Source organism: Excalfactoria chinensis, chromosome 15 (assembly GCF_039878825.1).
Source record: "Excalfactoria chinensis isolate bCotChi1 chromosome 15, bCotChi1.hap2, whole genome shotgun sequence".
Lineage (NCBI taxonomy): Eukaryota > Metazoa > Chordata > Aves > Galliformes > Phasianidae > Excalfactoria > Excalfactoria chinensis.
This window is the reverse complement of record NC_092839.1, coordinates 701,355-728,767: the sequence shown is the minus strand read 5'-3', so window position 1 is coordinate 728,767 and position 27,413 is coordinate 701,355. Positions and strand designations below refer to the sequence as shown.

The 27,413-nt window shown below is 54.8% G+C and overlaps 1 protein-coding gene across 6 annotated transcripts in view; it reads left to right on the top strand.

Annotated features, from left to right (window-relative positions):
- CHD6 (chromodomain helicase DNA binding protein 6) overlaps window positions 1-27,413 on the top strand; it is a 70,322-nt gene that overhangs the window by 8,965 nt on the left and 33,944 nt on the right. For 3 of the 6 annotated variants that reach the window (XM_072350566.1, XM_072350563.1, XM_072350565.1), the window contains 7 exons: window positions 13,314-13,369; window positions 21,123-21,619; window positions 24,482-24,629; window positions 25,076-25,225; window positions 26,257-26,322; window positions 26,769-26,827; window positions 27,169-27,286. In XM_072350566.1, the coding sequence (XP_072206667.1) occupies window positions 13,337-13,369; window positions 21,123-21,619; window positions 24,482-24,629; window positions 25,076-25,225; window positions 26,257-26,322; window positions 26,769-26,827; window positions 27,169-27,286 (1,071 nt within the window). In that variant the 5' untranslated portion in view covers window positions 13,314-13,336. Of the gene's footprint in view, window positions 1-13,313; window positions 13,370-21,122; window positions 21,620-24,481; window positions 24,630-25,075; window positions 25,226-26,256; window positions 26,323-26,768; window positions 26,828-27,168; window positions 27,287-27,413 lie in introns of those variants that run through there. The other 3 variants (XM_072350564.1, XM_072350561.1, XM_072350560.1) reach the window with 1 other exon arrangement.

Genomic DNA, 27,413 nt, shown 5'->3' with positions numbered 1-27,413 from the left:
AGGGTAGCTTAGGGTTCATTTTGCCTATGTGGTGCCCTGGACTGAACGCCATACCAGTGTTTGTTTGCATTTAATGGAGAGTAAACGTCCGGACAATGCTGTGCTTTGTGGTGGGCTTGGGCAGTGTGGTGATGGGAGCTGGAGCGCGGCACCCAGCTGCCTGCAGGCTGCCTGCAGAGAGCTGCATGCCCTGAGCTCCTGGCCCTGGCCGCAGGGCTGGGCAGACTGCTTCCACTCCCTTCTCTCCCTTGCCTGCACAGGTACAGAGCTGCAGGGGTTAGCTTTTGTTTTATTTTCCTTCTGCTTTTTTGCTCTGCTAATGCTGAAGATTAAAATCCAGTGCCAGAGGCTTATGAGCAACTGTGTGGAGTGAGACTCAGCCAGCTGGTTGAAGGCCACCGACCTCGTCCTGGGAAACTTGTCCCAGTCCCAGCCACTTCCCAGTGCCAGCAGTGCAGCTGGCAGCAGGCACATCCCTGCTCCGAACCGCAGCACTGCAGGCTGCTCAGAAAGGCACTGAGAGCTGCTGCTCAGCAGCTCCGGCTCCATCTCCTTCACTTTGGCAGTGTGTGCTCCTGTGGCTGCTGGCTGCCCAGGCAGTGCTGCTCTGGGCTCTGCTGTGTGCCTTCAGTGTACAAAACCAAGGGGGTTCTGGCAGTTATGCAGCTTTCCCTCCTCTTCTGCTGTTGGTCTCTGTTTGCTGCTATGCTTGCTGGAGTCTCTGCAAAGCCTCTGTCCCCAGCCCCGTGGCACTGCATGTCTTTGAAGTAACGGCTGAAGGTCACTGTGGTTACAGTCGTGGGTTAGGAACTGCATTCGAAAACTCCTAAAAGGAGCTATCACTGTTTTTGCCACGTGAGCTTGATGGCTGGAGGCTGCACTCACCCTGCTCTTGCTCTCTGTGTGCCAGCGCAGCCTCCTCGGAGTGTGGGCAGTGGCACTGTCCCATGTGCTTGGACGTGGCTGCTGCTCCTGGACTGGGTAATGCCTGGGGCAGAGTGCTGCTGAACCAGTTTGTGGGGGGGGTGCTGTGCTGGGAGCCCTGCGCTGCTGTCAGCGTTGTGTTCCTTCTCCCATGGCGTGAGGAGGCCATGGCTGTTTCTTGCCTGCCCCGTGGGGTAGGATGGAGCTAGGTGCATTGGGGAGGTGTGGCTGGTAGGACTGTCACATGCATTGGTACTGTTTAATTCCCCCTCAGCCTTTTCATTTTTTTTTTTTTTTTTTTTTTTTTTAAGCTGAAAATATTCTAAGGACTGAAGGCTGCTGGGAGTGCAGCTCTGCCAGCCCTGGGGCCCGCCGTGGTGCGCTGCTCTGCATGCCTACACTGGACATGTGCACCCATGTGAGATGTGTTCCCACCTGGCTTCTGGTTGCTCTCCGCCCTCTCTCCCCTTACTGCTGTCCTGTGTGTCCTTGGTCAGGAAAGCAGGGTCTGTGTCCCCGTCCTGCTGGGGCCTGGGAGCAGTAAGGGGTCCTGGGGGCAGCTTTGATGCAAAGCACATTTGGCTGCGCAGTAAGGTTGGGATGCTGGAGGGGTCTGTGTTTCTGCAGCTGTGTGTGCAGAGCTGGGAGGCTGCCTTGTATCCTTTGCTTGGGAAGGAAAAAATGTATGCCAGAGCTGCCTTGCAGCAAGCTTGCAGGCTCCCCAGCCCCCTGCCTCGCTGCTGCTGCTTCTCTCTCACTAAACTACTGGGTTATTTTTAACTTGGAAGAATTACAACCCAAGATTTGCATTCTCTCCCCCCAGCAGAGGGCTGGAGGCAGGATGTGGGGGAGGCACTGCGGAGGGCTGGGAACGCAGCTCACCGCCCCGCAGGATCTGTGCCACGGGCTCACACCCCGGCAGCGCTCTGCCTGCTGGGCCCCGTGTGGAGAGACCAACGACTGCTCCCTGCCTGGGCTCTCAGTATGGCTGATGTGGAGCAGCTGCAGCCGCACAAACAAGCCCTGCTGCAGTGGGCTGTAGGGAGTGAGCCTGGTGTGGGGCTGCTGCTGCCACAGCCTACAGATGGGGAGCTCCTGGCAGGGCTGGGCACCTCTGGAGCATCCCATGGAGAAACTCTTTGCTTCTGAATGTGCTGCGGGGCTCTGCTGGGCCATGCCGAGCTGAGCCTGCTGGAGGCTGGATGGGAGGAACTGGGAGAGGTGTCGCTCCTTCCCCCTCCCTTGGCTCTTTGGGGTTTTGCAGGTAGGTAATGCATCAGCCCCAGATCGTTCAGTGGGCTGCAAGGTGAGCAGGAGCCATCTCGTCTGATGGCAGCGAGGTGCCTACACAGAGCTCCTGCTTCCAGGTGGCCTGCAGGGATGTAACAGCTGGGTTTCTCTGGGTTGTACCACAGATCCTTGGTCTGTGAGCTCCCAGAGCCCCATGAGCTGAGACGTACTTAGGAACGGGGGCAGGCGAGGGAGTGAGAGCCAGACAGGACCAGGGTACTGTGGGTGCCTGTCTGTCAGCTCCTTGGTGACTTGGAGAAGGGTGCTGGTCAATCCACGTGGTGGATTCGGGACAGGGTAGGTCTGGAGATCTGCTCCTGCTCTGTCCCAGGTGGGCCCAAAGGTTTCCTCCTGCTGCCCGCATGCGGTGTGAATGTGTCAGGTAGGACTGGTGGCTGCTCGGTGCCTGGGCTGTGCCTAGTTCTTGTCAGCTGCAAATGGTACATAGCCCTGACCTGTCCTCGGCAGTGTTAGTGCCTCAGCTCTCGCTGAGGCTGCACACGAAGCCTGACCCTAACACAGAAATGATGTGGGCTGGCTGCAGTCCTTGAGCCCGGTCACTGCTGGCAGGTTGGGACCCAGCCCTCTTGGCTCATCTCTTTTCCTCCAAGCTGTGCCCAACCTTTGAGGAGATGCGCTGCTTTCTGTGGCAGAGCAGAGCTGCTGCTGAACATCAGTGATTTCACAGCACGGCTGTGCCATTCTCATTTCTTCTTTGTCTTGCTGCCTCTACAGTTTGTCCTTCGGGGCTGAGTGCGACGTGCTGTGCCTGTTTGGGATCTGAATTTTCAAGGCATCCTTTTCATAATCAAAGCTGTGGGAGGGAGGAGAGGAAGAATCCACATGATGCTTCGGAAGTGAGGGAGGCTTGCACCTCCCATCTGGTGGGAAGCGTCACAGGGGTATGCAGGTGTGACGCTTCTCGCTGCCTTTGTGGCCACGGCCTTGAGCTGCTGCCTGCTTCTGCTCTGTGCCACTCCACATCATGGGAGCCTGCGGTGTGTTCCAGTGCCGGGTATCCCCAGAAAGTGGAAAGAGGAGGTTCTGGTGGGTATATGAGCACTGGTGTTCCTGGCACCCATGGTGCCCTTCAGGAGGTGCCCTGTGAGCACTGCTGGCTCCCGGAATCCCGTCTCCTGGCATGCTTCATGCTTCCCTTGTGAGGAGCTGCACACCCCTCTTGCTTGTCTGTCTGAAAAGGATCAGCAGTCTCTGGGGATCTGGCGCTTGGGTTGGTTTTTGTTATAACTGCATACGTTGTTTCCTGGCTGCAGCTTAGTTCTGCAGATAAAAATCTGTTTGCTCTCCCCTTTGAATAGGGAAGCCACCTGCCTCTCACAGTCAGCTGAAAATGGCACTGTGCTGCAGGGATGTGTGTCTAATAAAGCAAAAATTTCTTGTCCATTCTCAATAAGGAGCTTTCCTGGGAAAATGCCACTGCTTTCTGTAGACAGTGAGACCTCTGCTTTGTCTGAGTTTGCAGCCCCTTTGGCAAGGGGTGGGAGGCACATGGCAGGGCTGTGCCCACGCCTGTTGGGGGCAGCTTGGCTCCCTCGGCCACACCACAGGTGTGATTTCCCCACAGAGAATGGAAGTTGCTCTTTGGATAATGGTAAGGAGTAAAACTTTTTTTCTGGAGCACCTCTGTGGCAGGGGGCGGTTGATGCATTTGCTCCTGGCTTAGGCATTTGGATCACAGGACTCTTAAAGGGATATTGCTGAAAACGTGCAATGAGGGAAGGACAGCCTGAATCCTGAGCTCATGCTCGGCCTGTCAGTGGTTACTGAGGGGCCTGGTCCATAGCTGGGTGCTGTCCTGGGGACATGCCCAGCAGTCAGGATGGGCTGAGAGGTGCTGGGTGTATGTCAGGGAAGTGCTGGGGCAGTGCCATGCTATGTATCTCACGGCTCTGGGACTGTTCCCTGCTGTTGGGAATCAAGCCCCATGTCCCTGTACCATACGCGTGTCCAGCTGGCACCCTAAGGATTGGTCTGCTGGGCTGAGCCCTGCTGCTCTATGTGACATTGTGTGAGGGCACCTCTGGAGGGTGGTGGGTATCCTGGTGATCACAGGGCTTGCATCTATTGGTTGGTTTTGGATGTGCTGTGAGATCAGCTGGAGCTTACAAGTGAGAGCCGACCAGCAGCCTCCCAGAAAGCAAGTAGGGCGTCATCTGAGAGCAACGCGGATGGTGCAGACTCATCCCATCGCCTGCTCTTGGAATACATAACCTGTAGGCACAGTATTCTGCTTGTTAACACATGCAATGTTCTGAACTCATTGGTTGTGAAGATCATCAGACTTGTGGGCCAGTCTAATTACAGCTCATTCCCACAAGATGCATTTTAATATAATTCCATCTTAGGTGGTGTTGGTGCTTTGTGTGCTGGAGCTGCTCTGCACAGCTGGAATAATCCTTTTCTAGCTCTCACTGTTTTGCAGTGCAAATCTTTGCAGTGCCTCAGGCTGCCTTTTTTGTAGGGTTTCAATGAGAATGAATGTTGTTTTTGAGGAAGAAAAAGGCAGAATTTGATATTTTACCTGTCCTTGTAAAAATTCAGCCAGCATCAGAAAAGGATCAGTCTGAAAACAAACATTTGATTTAAAAAAGATGCTGTTTGTCACTGTGCTCTTATTCCCTTTGCACCTGAATGAAGGTGGGCAGGATCCTGGTTCTAGGGCTGCCTTGTGTTACTCTACATGGAGAAGTTGTCTTTTTCTCCAACCCAGCCCTGCTTTCCTGCTGAATGAGGGCAGTACCCTGCTGGGCATTGCACAGGTGAAACACTCTTCTCTTGCCAGCATCTCAGCAGCCCCCAGTTTGCTCTGGCAGTCCACTCCTAGGAGTCGAACAGCAGCTCTCATCCTGCAGTCCTGTCCCTTGGATGTGCCCCTGGAGCCATTTCACATTTCCCCTGGCGTGGGGCTCCCAGCAGCATTTCTTTTTGGCAGCTCCTTTTCAGCTCCCCTCTGTCAGCAGCTCTGGGCTTTTTCTATCCCAGCCCTGTCGCTCCCTTCTGGAGGTGTGGCAGAGAAGACTGCAAAGCTGTTTCCAGCCCAGAGGTTTCTCTAAGCCCAGGTCTCTCTGCAGCTCCCACGTGGATTTGGCAGCCCGTTTCCAGCCCTACTCCAGCTGGTTCTCTGTGCTGTCCCTTTCCCTCTGTGTTACTGTAACCCTAATTTGAAAGCTGAACCTCTTGAAGAGACTGCCATGCAAAAGATTATTCCCAGCCATGGTGTCTTGACAGCCTGTTTCCACCTTCTGTCAGCCTTAGCCCTAGCCCTCGTTTTCTATCTGAGCTCTAGGTGTGAAAACCCAGGTGGAAGTTGTCCCAGCCCAGCTCTCCTAGTAGCCACTTTCCAGCCATAATCCAGCTACTGCCCCAGCTTTCTGTCCCAGCCACAGCACTCACCTTGCTCTCACTTTCCTGCAGAACAGCAGGAAAGGCCCCATGACCGTTGCTGTGACAGTGACCTCCATCCCACCAGCTCTCTTGGTAGCCCCTGTTTTGCTGTTGAAGCTTCAAGTCCAGGCTCAGCTGTAAGCTCTGTCTTCCATCATTCAACCCTAACTATTGTGTGGAAGGCTGCTTGCTCCTTGAGGAGTGCTGTGCTCCTGGCAGCCCTCAGCTCCCTGTGGCTGTTCCCTCCCTTGCTTCCCTGCCAGCCCCCAGCCCCAGGAGCCCATCTCCAGCTGAGCTGTAGGGACAGCCTCTGAGTCGATTCCTGGACTGATGCTTTCTCCCAGCCCAGCTCCCTTGGCAGCTCCCAGGTACTTTTCCAGCAGCTTTCAGCCCTGCTCCTACTACAGCTCTGACTTTTTTTTTTTGTCTCGGTGTTATCCTACCTGAATCTCAGGACTGAATGTCGGACCAGACCTTCCTTACGGACTGTTTCTGCAAGCCCAGGTCATTCCACAGCCCCTCCTTCCTTCTGGTGAGCCCCTTCCAGCCCCATTCACATTGCAGCTTCTAGTTTTCCCTTAGCCCAAAGGTGAATTTTACATCTGAACCTGGGGGCTGAGCAGGGGCTGCTGGAGGGAGGCTTTTTCCAGCTGACTGCTTGAAGAGCTCCCACTTTACTTTGACACCTTAAAATGCCACGTGTACACCTTTGATTTTATTTATTTTTTTTAACAAATCAAAATCCCTTTGTTTCAGAATGGAGTGCTCAGAGGGAGCTGTGCAGTGTGAGCTCCTGTTTTCTTGGTGCTCTTGGGGAAGTACAGCTCAGAGCCTTCCCGCATGCAGGGCGATGAAGGATGCCTGTCGCTGTATGAAGATGCCTCTCCCTGGGTTTGGATCCAGGCTTTGGGTCTGGGTGCAGCTGCTAGCACGCAGCAGGGTCAGGTAGGGTTTCTCCTGTACTGCAGCAGCAGCTTGCAGTTCACCTGTCGGTGCTTGTGCAGCCTTCCTTGTAGTGTTCTGGGGCTTTTGAGTGCTTCAGCAGCCATCCTATGGTCGCCTCCTGGGGAGAGGCTCTGCCTGGGGCACAGTTGGTGCCACTGAGCAAGGAAGAAGCTCCTGAGCTGGCATCATATGTGGCCATAAAGAATGTTAACAGCTTCATGAGCGTGATGGATTTTGCAGCCCGTAAAGCAGTTTTAGTGCTCTTGCGTGGCTGTTAGAGGTGACCTGTGCAGGTTTCATGGCAGAGGAGCCAGGAGTGGGTTGCAGAGCAGTGAGGGGTGTTGGTGCCGGGCTGGCGCTGCCTGTGCTGGGACTGGGCATGCTGTGGCTGCTCCGGGAGGGCAGAGTGGATGGGCACTAGGGGAATGGGGTGGGCAAAGGGTTGAATATTTTGTTTTCCTTGGGTGAAACTGTAGCATCCTGGATGTGCTGGAAAATGGTTTCAGAAAAGCAAGTCTCTCTTTGAAGCATGTTCATTTTCTTAGAACTAGCAAGACTGTGGAAGAGAATGGTGTGCTGAGAGCTCTCCCTCCTGCCTGCCTGTGGTGGGAGTGCAGTTGCTGTCCTCTGACCTGGCAAAGCTTGCAGAAAGGTGAAGGTGGTCCTGGGGTGATCCCCACAGCTGATGGAGCCATTGTAGGAGGCAGCAGCTGGGCTGGACACAGCATGGTGCTTCCCATGACCCGTGTCCCAGCCGTGCTGCATCCCTCCTGCCCACAGGAGCTGTGCTGGAGCAGAGTTGTGCAGGCCTCGCTGGAGCTGCCTTAGAGCTCACTGTTATGTGAGGTGATGAGTATTAGAAATTACTCATTCTTCTTTGGTGAAATGAAGCACCTTCCATGCTGGAAGCAGGACAGCAGGGTAACACACGGTGCCATTGGAGCTTTGTGTGCTGCTGTGCTGCCTCAGGACTTGTGCAGACCAATACAGCAGGAAAATGCCACTCGCTGTGGCTGCAGACCTTAGCAATGTGCTATGTAAATGAAATTCTTAGTAGAGGACATTCCTTGTGAGTTTGTTGTCCTTTAAGTTTCAGAATCAGACAAAAAATGTGCTTATCCCATGAAACTGGGGGACTGCTTTGAATGCTGACTTTGAAGCTGCTCCAAAATACATTTGAACTTACTGAGACCTATTTGATGGTGAAGGGGGCCCTGAAGAGCTGCGTGTTCTGACACTGAGGTGTCCTGCACTGGAGCACAGTCCCTGCAACCCCAAGATAAAAAAAATGCTGCTGAGCCCTTCCAGATTTGCCCTGCTTGTTTTCAGGCAGCCTCACCAACTCCTGTAAGCAGCAAACACACAGTGAAATTGCTGATTGCAAGCAAAAGTTTGCTGTGGAAGTCTGGATGCAGAAGGGCCTCATGCCTCATCATTTTCAGCTTCAGCCAGGCTTGTGACTGGCCTTGCTCTCAGTGTAGCCTGAGGCACGCAGCATGGTGCTGGGAGCCAGGGCCTATGTCTCCTCCTGGCTCTATGGTGTGGCACCACTGACCATCTTGGCAGATGGTGATGCCAGAGCTGTGCCCAGGGTGATTCCACACAGCTCTTAACCAACAGAGCTTGTGTTACATGTTCACTCGAACAACCACGTGCTTCGTTTCTCTGATTCAGAGCTGCTGTAGGAGCCAGAAAGGATGCGCTGCCTGTGGAGCTGTGGAACCCTTGCCTGTCAGGTGGTGGCTCACTGGTGGAGCACCGCAGGGCTGAGGTGGGAGCTCCCAAAGGGCAGACGTGCAGAGCTACTGCAGAGTGCAGCTCCTACTTCCAGGAGTGCCTGGGTGTTGGTTGGCACCTCTTCTGCTGCACACAGGGATGGATGTTGGATGCTGCTGAGTACAGGAGGTGTACCTGCTGCTCCAGCACATTCCATCTCTGCTTTGCCCAGGTGCTTCTTTGTTCTCCTTCTGCAGTCTGGATGCTGCAGTGTGCATCTCCGAACTGGACATCAGGTCGTGTTGCATCTGCATGTATGAATGGATTATGTTGCCCAGCCTGTGCATCGGTTGCAGATTGCACTTGGGGATGTGTGCGTTTTGTTTGCCCAGTGCTAGGCTTTCAGCAGATGGTGTTCAGCAAGCAGGAACCTGGATGCTGGAGACATTGTGTGGTAGAAAGTTTGGGAAGGTGCTTTGGCTGTTGTGCCAGGATCCTCTTCTCCTGAGATGCATTGGGACATAGGCAACAGCAATCTGTCTGTCCATCAGGTGCAGTCCTGACAGCAGCCCCAGTAGCAGCTTTGGTTTTGGGCATCCCTTCTGCTGCTGCCCGTGCTGGTGCTGATCCTAGCTCACAGCCTCTCCCTGCCTGCTGCGATCTCCTAACGCTGTTGTTCTTTGACTGTGGTAGCACAGGTGTGTCAGCACGCTGTCTTGGTGCTGCATGGTGTGTGTCACAGCCAAGGCTCTGTGCATCACAGGTGGCAGCCTGGGTGCCTTGTGAGTGCTTTGCCTATAGGGGCTGACAGGAGCTAGCCTGGGGCCTCACCTGGTACTGCTGTTGCCTTCCTCCCCATACCTGCCTGGGGCGTTTCTGTAATGTGTGTTCGGAGTTCTTCAGTAGCTGTATTTTGGAGCAGGGAAGATATGTCTCTCTTTGGCTTTACAAGTCTGGACCTCCTCCAGTTCTCTGTGCCTTTGCAGTCAGCTTATTTTCAACACCCCTTTTCACATTTTCCTAGAGCTCATCTTGAGAATCTCTTCTCCCATTTCTAAGGGGAAGCAGAGGGGCACTGCTGTGCAGGGGCGTGCTCTGATGGAGTTGTGCGATTGCTCCCCATATGAGCCAAGGTAGGTTTGTGCTGGCAGATCTGGAGGTCAGAGTGCTGTGTGTCTGCAGGATGCTTGGAGCTTGTGAACCTCATCCTCTGCACTGGGAAAGTCAGTCCTCCAGCTGCAGAACAGAACCCAGCCATTCATGTGAAGAGCCCAGAGCAGGGAAGGGCACATGGCCACTGCTTGGTTTTGGGGTGGTGTTGATTCAGATGTGGAAATTCATGTTTCTGGCTTGTACACAAGTGCTCCAGCTCTTGGAGAGGCATAGGTGGGCATGCCAGGAAGTCGTGACAGAAAGGCGTGATGTGGGCTCAGTCTGATGTAAGGGATGTTGTGCTCTTGCAAAACAATAAATTCTAGGGAAGATGCTGGTAACCTGATTTTCCCCAAATTGTGTAACCGTGGACGTCATTGCTTGCAGCAGATGCTTTGTAGAGGCCGTGCCACAGCAAGATGGACTGCTCACATAGAGGGACAGCACAGCTCTTGGCACCGCTTTGCCGCTCTCTTCAAATGCAACCAGACAGCTCCGATTGCCCGGCAGGACCTGCTGTGCTGCAGGAGATGCCTGTCTGGGGGTGGCCATGCCAGCTGGGCTGGCAGCACCGTTGTGGCACTCCTAGTGGGTACAAAAAGGCAGAAAAACTTGAGCACAGAGTGAGAACTGCCATTTGTGATGGTGGCAGTAAAGCTGAATCTAGCAGCCTGGAGCACTTAGATGAAGCATAGTTAGAACATGTTGATCTCCATATGAAAAACATAAGCTCATTTAGAAAATTGGGCTGCCTCTTTTGAGATTAGAGTTTCTCTTTAATCTGCAAATACTTAATTAGCATGGAAATGGCTAGCTAAATGGGGCTGGCAGTGTATACATCCACATGGCTGAGTGGTGGTGCTCCTTGGCGGTGGTGGTGAAGCTCCAAGGCCAGGCCAGGTGCTCAGACAGCAGACACTTTAGAGCATGAAGCCATGTGCAGACAGATATGGCCCTTACCTCCCCTCCAGCTTGGCCCTGGCTGGTGTTGATGGATCCATGGGACTGATAAACTCTCCAAAACAAATGATAGCTTAGAAGGCTGACACTGGTTTATTACAGTGTTGGATGCATAGGGATCTCACCACAAAACATGTGCACCCCAGAGCTGAATCACCCTCATTATGTACATTTACGTCTTTGAACTTAAGTCCTTTGGTAGCTGGACCATGAGGAACATGTGTCAATGGCAGCTCCCTGGTGTTTGGATTCACACGTAGCTGCTGTGACTCTGGTCAATGGCCGGCTCTAAAAGCCAGGAGCACAGCATGCCCAGTGCTGTGGGGCCCTGTGAAGACCCAAGGGGCAGCTCAGAGTGTCAGGAGGCCAAGCACCTCTGCTGATGCTGGCAGTGACTTTGTCGGGCTTTTCCTTATGCTGGAAGGGCTTTGCTCTTTGTCAGAGCTGATATCTCTGTTAAAGCTGTCTCCTCTGGGACTAACGAGCATCTCAGCTTTGATTTTCCAAGACAGATGCATACGCTGGCTTCGGTGCTTTGGAAATCAGCTGGGTGTATTGTATGACTGGTGCTGGGTATCTACTGGAATCAAGAGCCAGGGCATAGCAGGCCTGAGTCTGGGCTTGGAAATTCTCCTTTTCATGGTAAGGGCTTGGTCAGCACAGCTCTGTCCTGTGGATGTGGCCTGTGGGGACAGCTCCTGGGCTGTCTCCCTGCCAAGGTGTGTGCCAAGAAGTGTCCCACATGCTTCACAACATTGGTCACAGGGAAACAACCTCCAGCGTCCCCTCTTGAACCTGTACGCTTGTCCCCTTCTGTTCCTGAACTAATTCAGAGCTTGCCAGCGACAGGCCAGGTGCTTGCTGGCCACTGCTGGGCTGCTGCCATGTCTCCTGCTGCCCGCTGGGGCTGCCTGCATCCTGCCACACCACAGTGAGCTGCAGGAGCACTTTTTGGTGCTAACTTTTCCTTGGGAAAAGCTACTCATGGACACTGTGTGTGTATTGTTCATGCAGTAGGGTCCATGCCAGCTCTCTGGGGAAATGAGGCATTGGGAATGGGCAGCCCCAAGCGGTTCTGGGATGGTGCTGGAGAGGGGTTGGGTTAGTGGGAGGCCAGCAGCCTGCAGTTGGGCTCTGGAGAAGCCACTGGCTCTATGGACATCTTGCATAGCACCTCCTATCCCTCTTGTTCAGCTGTTGGCACCACCTGTGTCTAAAGGAAGCTGTACAGAAAGTGGTGTTCATGCTGGTACAATACTATGTGTGTCTGATCCATAATGAATCATGTTTGTTTTATTTGAATCAAAGACAGTGAAGAGCAGTAAGAGAGTGCTAGTGCCTTCAAGAGCTGGAGTGCCCAGGTCCATCTTCTGGGCTACCTTGAAAGAAAATCTGAATGAAAGGCTGGGAAGCAGAGCCAGGGCTAAGAACATCTCCAGTATGGGGACCCGGGGGGTGCTGGAGGGGCACAGTCTGATGGTCAGGAAGGAGTCAGCTGAGAGTCTGGGAGCCTCCAGTATCTCAGAGACCTCTGAAAGCTGAACCAAACCCAGATTTATCATTTCTTGCTCTGAGCAAACCCTTGGGCTGGAGCTGCTCTCTATTGGAGCTTGGCAGGATTGTTCTGAGCTGCAAGGGCTGCTCAGCCTGATACTTCTGCCTGGGACTTTGTGGGCAACTGTGTATGTCAGCCCAGCCTGTGTGAGCTTCCTGTCTTCTGGGCTTTCTGGGCCACATCTCGGTGGGCAGACAGGGCTGGCAGACTTGGCTGTAAGGCAGGGAGAAGTTCTGCGCCATCCCATCCAGATGTCAGCAAAATCCTCCCTGCTCAGCTGGTGGCACTTGGGTGCCTTAACTGCCACCCAGCTTGGCTTCCCCATGGGACATGCTGGCCTGGTCCTTGCTGCATAGCCAGGGTGGGAATTGGAAGCCTTTGGCTCTTCTCACTGGTGTAGCAGGGGTGAGCTGTGGAGGTTGGGGATGACCAGCGTCACCATGTGAGATTGGTCTCTTCAGATACTCCCCACACTGGGCTCTTGCACTGGGTGGTGCCCCAGCAGACCAAAGGGGAGCAGTGGTTCTGGGTTTTGGTAATGTCTGTTCCCAGCTTGGAGCCTGTGCTGGGCGGGGAACTTCAGCACGGGGAAGGATCAGTGGTCTGTGGTGAGCCCTTGTGCCATACTGTGTGGAGTGGGGTTTGCACAGTATGGAATTGTGGAATTTGTGTCTCAGTGCTCGTCAGATGTTTCTGGGCTCCTTGGCTCCCATTCCTGGCACTGTGGAAGCAAACAACTGCTGGCCCTTGGGCAGCGTCTGCTGGAGTGGGGGCTCTGACAAGGTCTGACAGCTCTGTCAGAACACCACGGAAAGGCTGTGTTGGGTAGGGTGTGAGGCTGAAATTACGTTGTGTTCCCTTGACTGTCCCTGTGGTGAACAGTTCCAAGCCAGGGAGAGCAGCATGGAATCCAGTTGTGCTTCCTCGCTGTCCCTGGCTGTGGGAGCACATGAGTAGCCCTCGCTGCCAGGCTTGCTGGGCTCCTGCATCCTCTCCATGGATTTCACACTCCCATTGGTGCAGCTTGGCACAGCCGGTTGGTTTGCCTTTCCCTTTGCGGCTGCAGGGCTGGCAGAATCTGGCTCGTCTCCCAGGTCCTGGTGTGGAGTTTGGGCAGTGTTGGGCTGGAGGGCAATTCTGCAAGTCCCAGGTGCTCCACTTTGTGCTGGGCCTGTGAGCGTGAAGCTGGGTTTGGGTAGCACTGAGTTGCACAGTGTTGCATGGCCATGTTTCACTAATGCAGCCTTATTCCTCTGGGTGGGACTGGGGTTTGCGTGGCCTCTCAGGGCCATGAGGTAGAAGGTTTGTGTGCCTTGGGATCACCAGTCTTTTTACTGTCAATTTTTTGTTGTATTGTGTCTTACAGAAATAACATTCATCCCTGATTTGATGATAATGAAAATACAGAAAAAAGACAAGCAGGTTTGTGACCCTCTCTCCTTCTCCTAACCCAGCTGGCGAGGCGTCGGGAGCTTATACTGTGTGTTGTTGCAGTGGATGTGTGGTGGGGAAGGGACAGGGAGGGATTGCTGCATTTCCAGGAGGGCCACAATTCAGGATGCTGATATTTGACCAGAGCTGCAGCCTGGAGCGGATAAATCTTACTTGGGTGATTAGATATAATAGGATTTATGTTCAGTAATGGAAATGCTCTTGGTTTGGTCCTGGTCCCTGTGTGGAAGCAGCCCTTTTCCCCCCCAGATCACTGTTCTGACTCTTGTTCGAATCTCATCACGCATATCTACAGAAATGCATGTTTGCTGTGATGGCTGCTAATAACATAATGCTCTGGGGCTGACACTGCTGGGGAGGTTGGGGACCAGCACATCTGCAGTGCTGCAAGAGCTTGGCCAGCAAATCTTCCCTTGCTCAGAAATAATCCCATCCCATCGAGCTGCCATTTCCGAATTGCTGCATCAGATCGTAACTACCTGCTGGTCCCTGGGGAGATTGATTTGCCAGCAGTCTTTGTATTAACCATGTGCACAGGAAAACCTGACCATTGATGCTCTGGGAAGGGGAAGGGACCTGTTACACACATGCAGACTGCCAACAGGGTTGAAATACAGCTGGGGCCATAAAACAGCCCTCTCTGCACTGAGCTGATTTGTGCCTGTGCTGCTTTAATGGGAAACCATGATGCTGAACACCGAGCTGAGGGATGGATCTGCTGGAGTGCACCAGCTGGTTCTGTTCCTGCTGCGGAGCAGTGCTGGGTGCTGCTTGGGGCAATGCTTTGCTGCTGTGGAAGGTTAGCAGGGAGGAGGAAGGGGGAAGGGTTTGGAAAAGGCGTGTGGCTGTGATATGAGATAGTGGCATGTGGAGGAAGGTGTGTGCAGTGGGCTGGTATGGTAAGGCGTTTAATAACTGCGTGTCCCAAAGGTGTTGTGAGGAGGCAGAGCTGGCTGCAAGCTGAGGGTGGGAACACAGCAGGACTGGGCTCTGCTGCCAGATGGGGCCTTGGGGCACACCTGTGTGAGACCCATCTGCCAGGTAGGAGATTCCCACACTTCTGTAGCAGCTTTGACTGCTCTGTAAATGGGATTGCTGAAATGATGTGGGGTTTGAGCGCATCAAAACCATCCTCCTCCTACATTTGGAGGTTTTAAATAGCTTGGTTGTCAGTGCTTTGTACAACTGTCCCTGCAGATCAAGTCTGGGTGGGAGATAAAGGCAAATTAGCACGAGGAAGAAGATGTAGGGTTGAGCTGGCCATCTCCTGTGCTCTGAACCAGAAGCAGCGTGGGACATTCCTTACAGCGTGTCACAGAGTGCGCTGCGGTGTTCTCAGGCTCATCAGCTCTGCAGGAACTGGGCAAAGATGTCCCCTTCCCTGAGGGGTCTGGGCAGCACTAACAGCTGCCAGGGTGAGCTCTGTGTATGGGAGGAGCCTGCCGCTCACCTGAGGGATCTCAGCTGGGCCATCACCCTGCAGACAGCTGTTTGGGGCTGCAGGGCGCTGCAGGGGTTGGCAGAGTGCTGGCACCCTTTGTGTTGGTGACAGATGCTGGGAGAGCTGTTGGCTTCCTTTGAAGTGTGTTCTGGATGTGCTCTCTGCAGGTCTCGTGGGACAGCACCAGCTGAGGGGCCTTGTTTGGCAGTCAGGGCCTGCATTGGCACGACTCTTCTTCCCTAACAGTGCCTGAAATTCCAGGCGGTTTGTCACCAGGCTGTGACTAACTTGTGAAACAGGTCACTTCCCTCCTGACTGGTGATGCGACGTGCTGGGGTCCATTGGCAGAGCAGGAGAAGCAGCATGCTGTGGTTCTCTCACCTGTAGTACTGCATCCAGCCCTGGGGGTGCCATTACAAGAAAGACGCAGAGCTGCTGCAGCGGGTCCAAAGGAGGCCATGAAGATGCTCAGAGGTCTGGAGCACCTCTGCTATGGAGACAGGCTGAGGGAGCTGGGAGTGTTCTGACTGGAGAAGAGAGGGCTCTGGGAACACCGCAGTACTTGATGGGAGGTTATAAAAACTCAGTCTCCCTCCTATTTACACAGTCTGATAGTTACAGGGCAAGGGGGTCGGCTTTAAACTAAAAGAGGGGAGATTTAGGTCAGGTGTGAGGAGGAAATTCTTTACCCAGAGGTGGTGAAGCCCTGGCACTGCTGCCCAGAGAAGTTCAGGGTGCCCTATCCCTGCAGGTGCCCAAGGCCATGGTTGGGCCTTGGACAGCTTGAGCTGGTGGCGGGCAACCAGCCCACAGCAGGTATCTGTGAGGGCCCTTCCCACCCAGCCATAGGATTCTGTGATTTCCTCTGAGGTTCAGTGGCTGTGGCAGCTCCATCCATCCCTGGCGGTGCTCCTGGCTGTGTCCTGCTTCCTGGGCACCAAGGGCCCTGCTTACTCCCTGCCACATTAGCAGTTCACTGCTCTGACTAATTTCTGCCAAGCTCCCACTTGCTGAATAACCTGGGAAGCATTGAGCTAAAATGGGGTTATCCTGTGGTTCCTGTGAATCCCGACAGCTGCTGTGGAAATGGCTGCTGTCCTGCTTGGGCATTTGGAGCAGAGCAGCACATGTCTGTGGCTCCTGCCTGCCCTGGGAGTTTCTCTGGTTTGAGCCTGGGTGTGCAGGTGGGGCACTGGGTGCAGGTGGGAACAGTCTGGTTCTGGGGACCGCAGCCTGGAGGCTCTGCTTTGTCTTTGATTCCAGTACTCACTGCTTTTCCCTGAGTGTTATGGGTCTGTTTTAGTAAACTTGGATGTTTCCCCTACTGCAGACAATGTCAAGGGCCATAAACAGAGCTCACCTGATAGCAGCAGGACCGCATACAGGGGCTGGGGAACCCTGTGAGTGTTTGTAGCTCAGTCCCAAGCTGTATCCCTGGGCTCCTGACATTGCTTCAGGTGAGTAGGGAGCAGTGAGAATGCCCTGCCCTTCCCACCAGCCCCCACAGCTCCCACCCTGGGGTGCTCACCCCACTGCTGCACATGACTCTGTGCAGGGCCCATGACCCCTGCCTCTACGTGCTTGTTACTTGTGCTGGCTGTGCTCCCTGGCTGTGGCTCATGAAGCGCCTTGGGAACAGAGCCAGCCTCCACCTCCGTCACACTCATCCCGTGCTGGCTGTGGAGCTTGCTCAGAGACATGACGGAGGGTGGCACTTGGGTATTTTTAGCTTCTGCTGCATTGCATTAAGAGCTGGGAACAAGGGGTGTGGACAGCCAGTGAGAGGATGCACCAGGCCATGCTTGCTGCTGGTGGGACTGCAGCTGCCAGTGAAGATGGCTTGACAGCTTGTGGAAATACTGCACGTGGGTAAAGCTGCCTTCTGCACCCCTCTGGTGCCTTGTGGTCGGCCATGGGGACAGGTGGGCAGAGCTGGGCACAATGCCCACTGTCTGGGTGCTGTTGGTACTGCACAGAGAGGCAGCTGGTAGGCGCATGGGTAAGCCCCTGGGTGTTGGGCTCTGCTTTAGGAAACCTGTGATGGATCCTTTTGTCATGGTCTCTGTTGAGGCTCCCTGTGTAGGACAGGTCTCTGCAAGGGCCAGGCCAGGCCTGGGGGTGTCCCCATGTGTTCTTCTCCTGGAGGCTGCAGAAAAAGGGCACTGGATGGTGCTGATGCTTACAGGATGCTGGAAGCAAAGGACAGCATGTGGCACAGCCACTGTTGCTGGCTGCAGTCCCTCACCCTGCAGGAGCAAGCTGTGTGGGTACCATCTAACCAAGGGAGCTGTGGATGATGTGCAGGAGAAGGGCTGGGGAGGTTCTCTGCTCTGTCCTCACCACCGCCTCCCTTGGGGCCGTGCATGAGGTGTGGCCCCGTCCAGCCCCTGTTGTGGGCCTGGACCCTCTGCTCCCTGTGCAGGTGCTGGGCTGGCAATGGGTGCATACCAGCTCTGCCCCCTTCCCATCCTCACAGTGCTGGGCCATGGGTAGCCCCACAGCTGCCCCTCTGCCATGCTGGTTTCCCTCAAGTCCTGGGTAAAAGTGGGGATGTCGAGTCAAGCTGTGACTCCTAATGAAATAAACCAATTTCAAGTTAAGGAAGCGCACCATTAAGGCCCATCCTGACTTTGGCTTTGCCCTCTTATGAGGTCATGCAATTGTAAGTGCCCTCTGTTAGCCCTTACAGCTCTCTGCGGGGGTTTAAGCACTTCTTTGCTCCTGACTTTCTCTTTGTGGGTAGTTTAACACCTGGGAGAAGACTGTGTGCTGCTGCTGGGGGACTTCCATCTACCAAATGTCATTTGTGCAAGGCTCCGCTGGAAGTATATGTGCCCAAACTATACATAGAAATGTATTCTGAAAGTGTAAAATCATTATAATCCTCACCAATAAGAAAGCAAAAAACAAAAACAATAATGGAGGGAGAATTCAAAGGAACACTCCTAAGGATAAACATGGTGCCGGGAAACAGGAAAGGGGGTCTTGGGGGTGGGGGGCTCTGTTACTTCCCCCTTCCCTTCCAAAATACTCCAGGAGGAAACAGCAGAGCTCGCCTGGTCACACAGCTACAAAAGATGTGTGGAAGGCTGTTGAGTGTAAAAAGATGAGGTTTTTTTAAATTAAAAAAGTTGTAGTGAGGAAAGAGGACACATGCTGGGAATTTAAAATAAACCCATTACAAGGCAGGGCTAAAAATATTGTTAAGAGTTGCTCGCTAAAAGCATGGATTCTAATAGTAAGTTCTTCAAATATCTCAAGACCACAACACCTTTAGGAGGGGCTGTGCTTGGAAAGCAGCTGGGTGGCAGAGGCACAGCTGTCCCCTTAAATTGCCTTAAAATTACAGCTAACGTGACAGAAAGTAAGGAGGGCCCTTGGTGCCCAGGGAGCAGGACACAGCCGGGAGCACCACCAGGGATGGATGGAGCTGCCACAGCCTCTGAACCTCAGAGGAAATCACAGAATCCTATGGCTGGGTGGGAAGGGCCCTCACAGATACCTGCTGTGGGCTGGCTGCCCCCACCAACTCAAGCTGCCCAGGGCCCAGCCATGGCCTCGGGCACCTCCACTGCTGTGGGTTTATAGTGAGGGTGAGGTGAGCGCACCGATACATTGCACACAGATTCCATGCTGATGCTGAGCACATTCCTCTTCAGGTGCTGTGAAAGGTGTGCAGTCCTCTGACAAGAGGCCTCTGTATGAATGGTGGGTTAAAGAACAGGGTCTGTGTGTAGGAGAGCTCTTGGCTCTCGCTGGGCAGTGCAGGAGCAGTATGTGCAGAGTGCTGTTCTGGCGCATGGTCCTCCTGCTGTGGGTTTGTGAGGCGGTGAGATGGAGGCAGAGTTGGGAGAGCTAAAGAAAAATCTTGCCAAGTAACACATAGAGGTACCTCCATATCATAGGATCACAGGAGCTGGGATGAACGGGCACCCCCAGCTGTGGGCTGGCTGCCCCCGAGCTTGGGCTGCCCACCGCCCAGCTGTGGACTCGGGCACCTGCAGGGATGGGGCACCCACAGCTCTGGGCAGCAGTGCTGGGGCTGCACTGCCTTTGCGTAAAGAACTTCCATTCACAGCTGACCTAAACCTCCCCTCTTTTAGTTTAGGCTCCTTCCCCATTGTTCTGTCACTATCTGCCTCTGTGAAAATCAGTCTCCCTCCTGTTTATATGCTGTTTTTTTGGGGCTTTCCCTGCTCCTGGAGGGGGTTGTAAAGCACTGGAAGAGGGTTTGGCTCTGCCTGCAAAGAGAACAGAGCTATACCCTCTTGCCGCTCCATCTTCAGTGCTGGGTGCTTTCCTGCTGCCAGCCCAGATAGGTGGTTGAGAGGTGGAGCAGCTGGTGTCCATGGAAAGGGAGGCACCTGTGGTGGAGCTGGGCTGGGAGCTTTGCAGGGTAAGAGCAGGGCAAGTAGGGAATGGGGTAGAGAGGGCAGTGAGGAGACATTTCTTTGTATTCCCCTTGGGAACCAGGAGCCATGCAGGAGGGCAGCAGGGTTAAAACAAAGTGAGTGTGTGTTTTCCCATGTCTTACCTTAGGGCTGCAGAGGACTGGCAGGACTGTGCCAGGTGAGCTGCAGGAGTGCTCTGAAGCCACGCAGGAGCACAGGTAACACCTGCACTGCCTTCCCAGGCTTTTCTTCTTGGTTTTCAGTGGAGAGAAGTCAGGATAAGCTGAACTTCATCAAAGGAAACAGGAAGAGCCTGCCCCTAGCTCTCCCCATTGCACCAGACTGCAAATGGCAGCAAGCGCAGTGCAGGTGGGCAGCAGGAGCACGCTGCAGCCTCATAGTGCACCCATTCATAGCCGTAGGTGCAGCAGGGTGTCTGGGCTGGCAGCCTTTGTTGATGAGGTGCCTGGTTTTGGTGTCCCCGTGTTCTTCTGCTGCCCGTGTGAGCTGTGTGCTGCTCGTTCCTAAAGCTGCTGGTCCACTGTGCAGCAGCTTTGGGCTGTTCTGGTGGCACGTGTGTACTGCTGGCTGCTCCCGGAGCTCTGCTGTGACCCCCCTGGCAGGCTGTGGTGACAGCTGCCTGCCGGGTGCCCTGTGGCCAGCACTGGCCATGAAAGCCCCCCATGCCTGGCCATCATAGCTCAGTGTGGGACCGATCTTGGCTCGCGAACAGCTCACCCTGCTGCCATGCCGAGATGCTATTGACTGGCTCTCTATCTGGTATCTTGGCCGCTGTTCAGTGTAGGATCAAAAGGAGATCAGTTCTCTGGGGTCTGCACACTTTGCAACTAATCCATTACATTGTAACAGCTGATCCCCAGCTCGGGCACCCTGCAAGATCTAAGAGGTGCAGAGGCTGTGGCTGGCCAGGTTGCCCAGCTCCCAGGCTCAGAGGCAGCACCTTATAGTGCAGCATTTCTCCCTCTAAGAGGAGAGTTTCTCTTGGCTGCCTGGGGGCACGGTGCCATGTGGGTGTTGGTGCTCTGCTGCCCAGTGGTGGGGCAGCCTGGCAGGGCCACTCTGCACCACACAGTGCTTTTGCAGATCCAAATTAGAAGTGAGTGTGCAGGGTGCTCTGTGCTTGGACCTCTGTGAATGGGTTCCAGACAGCCTGTGGGATGTAAATATTTACAAACCCCAGCAGCTCTGGAATACCCGAGGAGCTGGATGGGGCTGGGAGTCCCAGGGTGCCAGAGGCTGCTTCAGGACAGACACTGCCCTCAGGGAAAGGAACTGTCTTGGTGCAGGGCAGGAGGATGTGGGGTGCTGGGAGGGCCCTATAGCACACTGCAGCCCCATGATTCCCAGGCTCCTTTCCAACTACAGGATCTGGGCTCTGCCCCTGGGACATAATTGCTTTAAGAGGTGTCTTTGTGGGAAACATGGGGCAGTTCTGTGTTTTGGGACAAAGAGCTCTTGTTGTTAGATGCATTCTAGTTTTCACAAGCCCTGGTGTGGGAGCAGGGGTCGCTGGTTGTCCCCTTTGGAGGCCCTGGGCTGGCCATGCCTTCCAGAAGGGGCCATGGTGGTGGCACAGGATGGGCACCGTGCTCCCAGCAGGGCTTTTGGTCTGGTGCTGTGCCTGGGGACACAGGAGAGATGCCAGGCGGAAATCGTGGCCTGTCCTGCTGTGCTCCATCAGGCAGGGCTGGGGCTCCTGCCCATGCAGCTGTCTGCCAGCATGTCCCCTGCACGTCGAGGGGCATGGCTCATGTCACGCTCTGGCATGGAAAGCTTTGCTGGGTCTGTCGCGCGGCGTCCCCTCTGCAAACATGTACTGCTTCTATCTGTGGCATTTACTTCATGTGCTGCCTTTCTGTTGTCTCTGCAGCAACCCAGCTTAAAAGTGCTGAGCCGCTCCCCAATGTCGGATGCCTCGGACACCTGGGAGTGCAAGGCGCAGGGCCCCGCGGCCGGCAGCGAGGAGCAGCAGTCCCACCAGGTGACGGCCACAGAGGCAGGTGGGCAGTGCCTGTGCCCTGAGGAGCAGCCTGATGGGGCTCCACTGCAGCGGCCAAGTGCCCAGAATGGGATGCAGGACAGTGGGGCTGTGGGCACGGGGGTGAAGAAGAAACGGAAGAAAAAGGATTTAGGAGAGCAGGAAGGAGGAGAAAAAGCAGCTACGGAGGTGAAACCAAAGAGGAGAAGAGAACCTAAAGAACCAAAAGAGCCTAAAAAGGCCAAGGAGCCCAAGAAGCAGAAGGAGCCCAAGCAGAGGGAGGTGACCAAGAAGCCCCGGAAACCTCGGGAACCCAAAGCTCCCAAGGAGCCTAAAGACAGGAAGAGCGGCTCTGAGTCTGGCCCCAGAACAAGGCCAAAGAAGAGCAGGTGGGTGCTGCTGTGACCTGGGCTTGGTGACTGCCAGGGTCTGTGGGCTCCAGGGGCTGGTGTGGGGTGCACCCAGGGTCAGAAGCTTCCCCTACAGTGACCACGTGCTCTTAGCAGAGCTGTGGCTGGGAGGCCTAACGGTTCCCTCACGCTGCACAGCAGAACACCACTGCCGCTGGTAATTCCTCGTCCTATTAATTAACATCATTGGCCAGAAGAGGAGCTCTGATTTCTTTTTAATTGGGAATGCGTGCAGAAAGCAGAGCTGGTCTCAACTGGCATCATTTGATTTACTGTCAAGGACTTGCTGTGTTTGTGGAGAGTCCTGTGTAAGACAAGCTTATTGATTGGAACTAGGCCCTCCTCTTTTGCTGTAAATAACCCATAGGATGAATGTATTTGTGCCAGAAATGAGAATCCAGCTCAGATTTTTTCATCAAAGCCTTTCTTTGTTGGAAGACATCAGTTTGGTAGAGCTGCTTGAAGGAACTTTCCTGGTAACAGTCACCAGAATGGGCTTCCCGTGGTCCACTGCATCCACCCACCTGCCTCCCTCCTAACACAGCTGTCTGCATGCAGGACAGGATGGGGTCCCAGATCTTCCCTGCCCCAGGGGCTCCAGCTCCTTTGTAGCTCACTCATGGCTGGAGGAGAGGCTGTGCCAGGGCAGCCATGCCTGGGGCTCAGGTGGATTATATGGGGCAGTACAGCTCCCGCAGCAGGCTGGTGGGGAGCTCAGCAGGTGAGAGCTGGGCTCTGCCCTTGGTGGAGCACCCACAGCTGAGCTGCACAGTGCTGCCTCTTCTGCTCATCCTCAGTGCTCTGTGCACAAGGGATGCCTGGGCCCATGTCATGGGCTGGTGAGATGTGGATGACAGGTCAAGCAGAGAGTGCCTGAGAGCAGAGAGCAGGCAGGCTGGTGCTAGGGAGTAGGGCTGGAGCAGAGTGGGAAGGAAGAGAAGGATGAGGCGCGTGCAGAGGCAGGATTCAGTGCCCAGAAGGACTGTGCTATTCCTAGGAAGGACAAACTGCAGTCTCAGTCTCAGAGACCTGCAGGGTCAGTGCCTGCTCTTAGCTCTCCCTGTTTCCAAAAAGCAGGATTTCTGTTTGCTCTGTGTGGCCCATGGGCCAGCTGGGCGGGATGGTCACCGTGTCCTGAAGGATGGGTGAGCATGCTGCTTTCCTGGAGGTTCCAGCCTGGAGCCAAGCCCAGCTTGGCCTCGTGCCCAGCACGCAGGGCTGCTGTGGCCTTTCCTGGCAGAAAGCTGAACTTGGAGGCCTTGAAGGCAGCTTGTTTCAACCTTTGCCAGAGATGAAGGATGCAGATGGCAGCCTTTTCTAGTGCCGCCTCTGCTGCGCCTGTAAGAAACTGCCATGTGGGAGGTTCACACACTTCCACGCCGTGGCGGAACCTTGGGGTACAGGGCAGCAGAGGGAGGCTTGGGAAAGAATAGACCTTGGAGGCTGGGGTCCAGCTATCATCCAGGAGCCTGCTGCCACCTGGAAGGTCCCTTGGTTGCCAGCAATGCCTTCACACAGTGCTAAAGGCAGCCTGCAGCAGCGTGACCTGCCTGCCGTGGCACTGGGCTGGTTGGCCAGGCAGGAGGATGTAGTGGGGTCACCCCACCTGCAGTCTGGGGGCTGCTATCCCTGCTGCAGAAAGCACGGCGGGGCCCCTTATGAGCCTCTCTGATGGTTGCCTTGGACTGTGGCTCAGCAGGCAGTGGACAAACCCACCTGAAGCAGGAACAGGTGCTGGGAGCAGACACCCTGAGGTGGAACGGAGGGCCTGCTCCCAGCCACGGAAAGGGCTGGGAATGTGGGACACCAGTGGGAGAGCCCCATGCCAAGCAGGTGACTGGTGGGGTGGGTGCTCTGTGCAAAGGGAATGATTGCTGGGAGTCCTCTAAGTGGCAGATAATGGTGGCGTAATTTCTTCTAAATTATTTCTAATCACAGCCAACTACTGGCTCATGAATGAAGCACTTGTTAATTGTGACTTGCAAATCAATATCTCGGGAGTTATTGCTCGGGTGGAAGCACTGCTCTCTGTGCATTTTCAGGGCCTCTAATTGAACTGCTGCTACACAGGCAGGTCAAATTTGGCCTGAACACTAGATTTTTAACTGTGTGGCTTTTGCTGGCCCCAGACAAGCATGATTGCCTCACTAAGTGGGGACAAAACCTCAATGGCACTTTGAAACCCACTGTTCTCTTCAGCTGTGCAAGTCTTGGATGTGGAAGAGCTGCTGGTGAGAGCAGTAGACAGCTCTGCTCCTGGGCTTCTTGCTCAGCCTGGGGACAGGGAGCAACTCCTGGAAGTCTTTCCCGTAGCAGTGTTTGTTGCAGTGGGTACGGATGACTGTTCCCCCCAGCTGGGTGGGGAGGTGCTGGCCTGGCTCCTCCTGGCTCCTTGCCCCACCTTTGTCGCAGCATTCAGCCTGGCTCCCAGGCCCCAGGAGTTGTGCAGGCTGGCAGTGAGCTGAACCCCATCTCCAGTAGCCCCTGTGGTGTTGCTCCCTGAGTGAGGGGAAGCCCCCAGCCCCCTGCTGCTCTGCACCAGGCCACGCAGTCAGACCCTTTTGTCCTGGTGTGCTGGAATCAGCTGGAAATACCTGATAGTGATCAAAGAGAAGCTGCAAACTGCCACCACTGCTGGCTGTGCTGTGCTGAAGTACTCGGTGCTGGGGGAAGCCCTGGGAGCCCTGTACTCCCCTTGGGAGAGAAGGGAAGAGCATTTTGGAGCAGAGCCCAGTGCAGATGCTTTCTGGCTTCTCTCGGGACCCTGGAGCAGTATCTGACCATCAGATACTGGGCACTGGCACTAAGGAACAAGGTCTAACTGCTGATCTGTTCTGGCAGCAAGGAGCAGGGGCCCACCCCTGTAGAGAGGAAGAAGAAAGGGAAGAGGAAAAATGAGATCCCAGTGGACAGCTTGGATTTGGATCAGGATCTTCTGAGCCCATCAGTACAGAGCCCTGAGGAGTCTGCAGAGTCAGCTGACAGTCAGGTATGGCCCAAACCTTTGGCTGGATGCTGGCTGGGGAAATCCTGGTAGCATCTTAGTGGGAAAAGAGCTGAGTGCTATCTTGTGCCTTCTGGCATTGCCCCTCCCCAGGATGGCATAGGAAGGCTGCTGAGCATCTCTGCAAGTCTCTGCTGCATATGGCCTTGGGGCCAGCAGTACTGTGCAGGCCAGGCGCTCTGCTCCGAGGCACTTGGTGGAGGCCTTGCATAGCACTGATGGCAGCTGCTCTACATGTGACAGCAGTGCAGGGGCTTACATGGTGCCCTGTTCTTTCCCACCACTTCCACCCTAGCTGTGCCAAGGATGGATGGTCTGGAGATCAGGCAGCCCTGGGGCTCTCTCTCCTCAGGCTTCTATCCCCATGCCAGGCAGTTGAGGTACTTGGGCTGCCTGTTTCCCCGTTACTACCTCTTTCATCCCGTACACAGAAACGCCGCTCTGGCCGGCAGGTGAAGAGGAGGAAGTACAATGAGGACCTGGATTTCAAGGTGGTGGATGATGACGGCGAGACAATAGCTGTGCTGGGAGCTGGGCGAACCTCTGCACTCTCTGCCTCCACTCTGGCATGGCAGGCTGAGGTAGGGCTGCAGGTGGGACTGTGGTGGTAGGGCAGGGACCAACTGGAGTCACCATGGATTGAAGCTCGCTGCCCTTCCTTCTCTGCGCCCTGATCTTGTTCCTCGTTCCTGCTGGACTGTGCACCAGATGCCTGCAGTTCACTGCCTTTCTGTGGTCACCAACAAAGCTGCCAGATATTAATAGCAGCCACTAATTGTTGTCCTGGTGTTGTTGTGTTCCTCTCTAGTCCCTTTTATCAAGGCTTTGGTGTGGCTATTAACCAGACCTGCTGCTGGGCCAGTAAGACCTGGCCTGGTGCCCCAGCCCTGTCTGGAGGGCTGCCATGTGCCTTCAGGACGTGTTGCCCTTTCCTTCAGCGGCTGCCTGGGGCCACAACAGGCTCCTACCAGTGAACTCTTCAAGTGAGATTTTCAAAACAGCAGTTGGGAATGGATTGCCTGTGTCAGGTGTCTCTGCTGTAAGCCTGCATCTCGTTGCCTTTAGTCTTGGACACCCACCTCAGTGTGCCCAACTCCAGATGAGCTGAGAGGGCAGGCATCACAACCAGGCTGAGCTGAGTACCTGCTCTGGGTTCTTGCCCACAGATGTGGCCAGGGCTGGCTACAGCTGCTTCTGGCACCAGTACTGACCAAGCAGGACAGGAAGTGAGCCCTGAGGCTCCAGGTCAGTTCTCTCCATGGCCTGAGCTTGCAGTTTTCCTGCCTGGATCCTGTGCCACAGAGTGTCACTGGGAGGGCCTCAGGCTCCCCACTTGTTTTGTGCTTGCCATCTCAGGGCTGGGAGCAGAATGGTGTTAGGACAACCTCCAGCACAAGTTTGTGGAGTGGGTGTCCATGGTGACCATCAGAAGGTCTCTGCAGCCTCAGTAGGCCCAAAGTCCCTCCTGGTCTTGTCCCCTTGCATGTGCTGTGGCCGTGGGCAGGTGGCAGTGATGGAGGGAGCATCTTCCCTCCATGAGTCTTGGAAGAGAATGCGATGCCAGAGACTAACCTGGGAAAATGGCTCTCTTCTCTCTTTCCACTGTCCCCAGGAGCCTCCTGAGGATGATGCCAATATCATTGAGAAGATCCTTGCCTCAAGGATGGTTCAGAAGGAGGTGAGTGACATAGATAGATATCAGTGGGGGTAGAGGGGAGAGGAGACCTGGCTGTCTTTGTGCATCAGGTACAGGAGATGTAGCAGCAGTCCTTCTCTCTGTGCTGTTTCTGCAACTGTGGCTGGCAAGGTGGTGGTGGGGCATGCTTAGACCTCTCGGCTGGGAACAAGCGTGGTGTTTCTCCTGTCCTGGGCACCAGGAAGCCACTGGAGAGAAGTCAGACCTGGAATGATCCCCAGGTGTTTGAGTCCCTCAACCTCAAGGGTGGTCTTGCACCATGCCCCTCAGGGCCAGTGAGCCTCAGAGTGGACACCATGCCACATCTGGCCATCATTGCTATCTGTGACTCAGCCTGCCTGGAGTCCATGGCCAGGGATACCTCCCCCCTTAAGCCCCCGTTCTGCACAGGCTCTGGATGGCACTAATTTTCTTTCCTTTGGTTTCAGACTCATCCTGGAGGCCTGACGTTTGAGATGGAGGAGTTCTACGTCAAGTACAGGAACTTGTACGTGCAGCATTGTGGTTCTCTGTGCTGCAGTGGTGCTTACTCCATGTGCAGAAGTGTGGTCTGTGTGCTCTCACCTCTGTCTCAGCCCCAGCTGCAGCTCTGACCTTGCTGCTGCTGCCCTCCTGAGCCAGGCCCTGGCTGTGGGGAGCAGGGCAGCCACTGCAGCTGCAGTGCTCAGTCTTGTCCATGGCTTTCTCTGGTCTGGGGCCCCATGTGGCAAGGCATGAGCTGGGTGTTCTGTGGGTCTCTGGGAACTCCTTGTTTGTCTGTGTGGTGGATAAGATCATTTCCTCGGGCCCTCTTTGGTCACATTTTGTTGATTTTTTTTCCCTCTGCAGCTCCTATCTGCACTGTAAGTGGGCAACTCTGGAGGAACTGGAGAAGGACCCCCGGATATCCCAGAAGATAAAGCGCTTCCGAAACAAGCAGGCTCAGATGAAGCATATTTTTACAGAGGTGAGAGCTGAGTGCAGCAGGCAGCCATTCCCTTCCCTGGCACAGCTGGGCCAGAGCTGTGGCTGAACAAGCTGTGACAAGGCCCTGAACACCCTGGTGTCACCAGAGGAGGTATGGGCAGATGTGA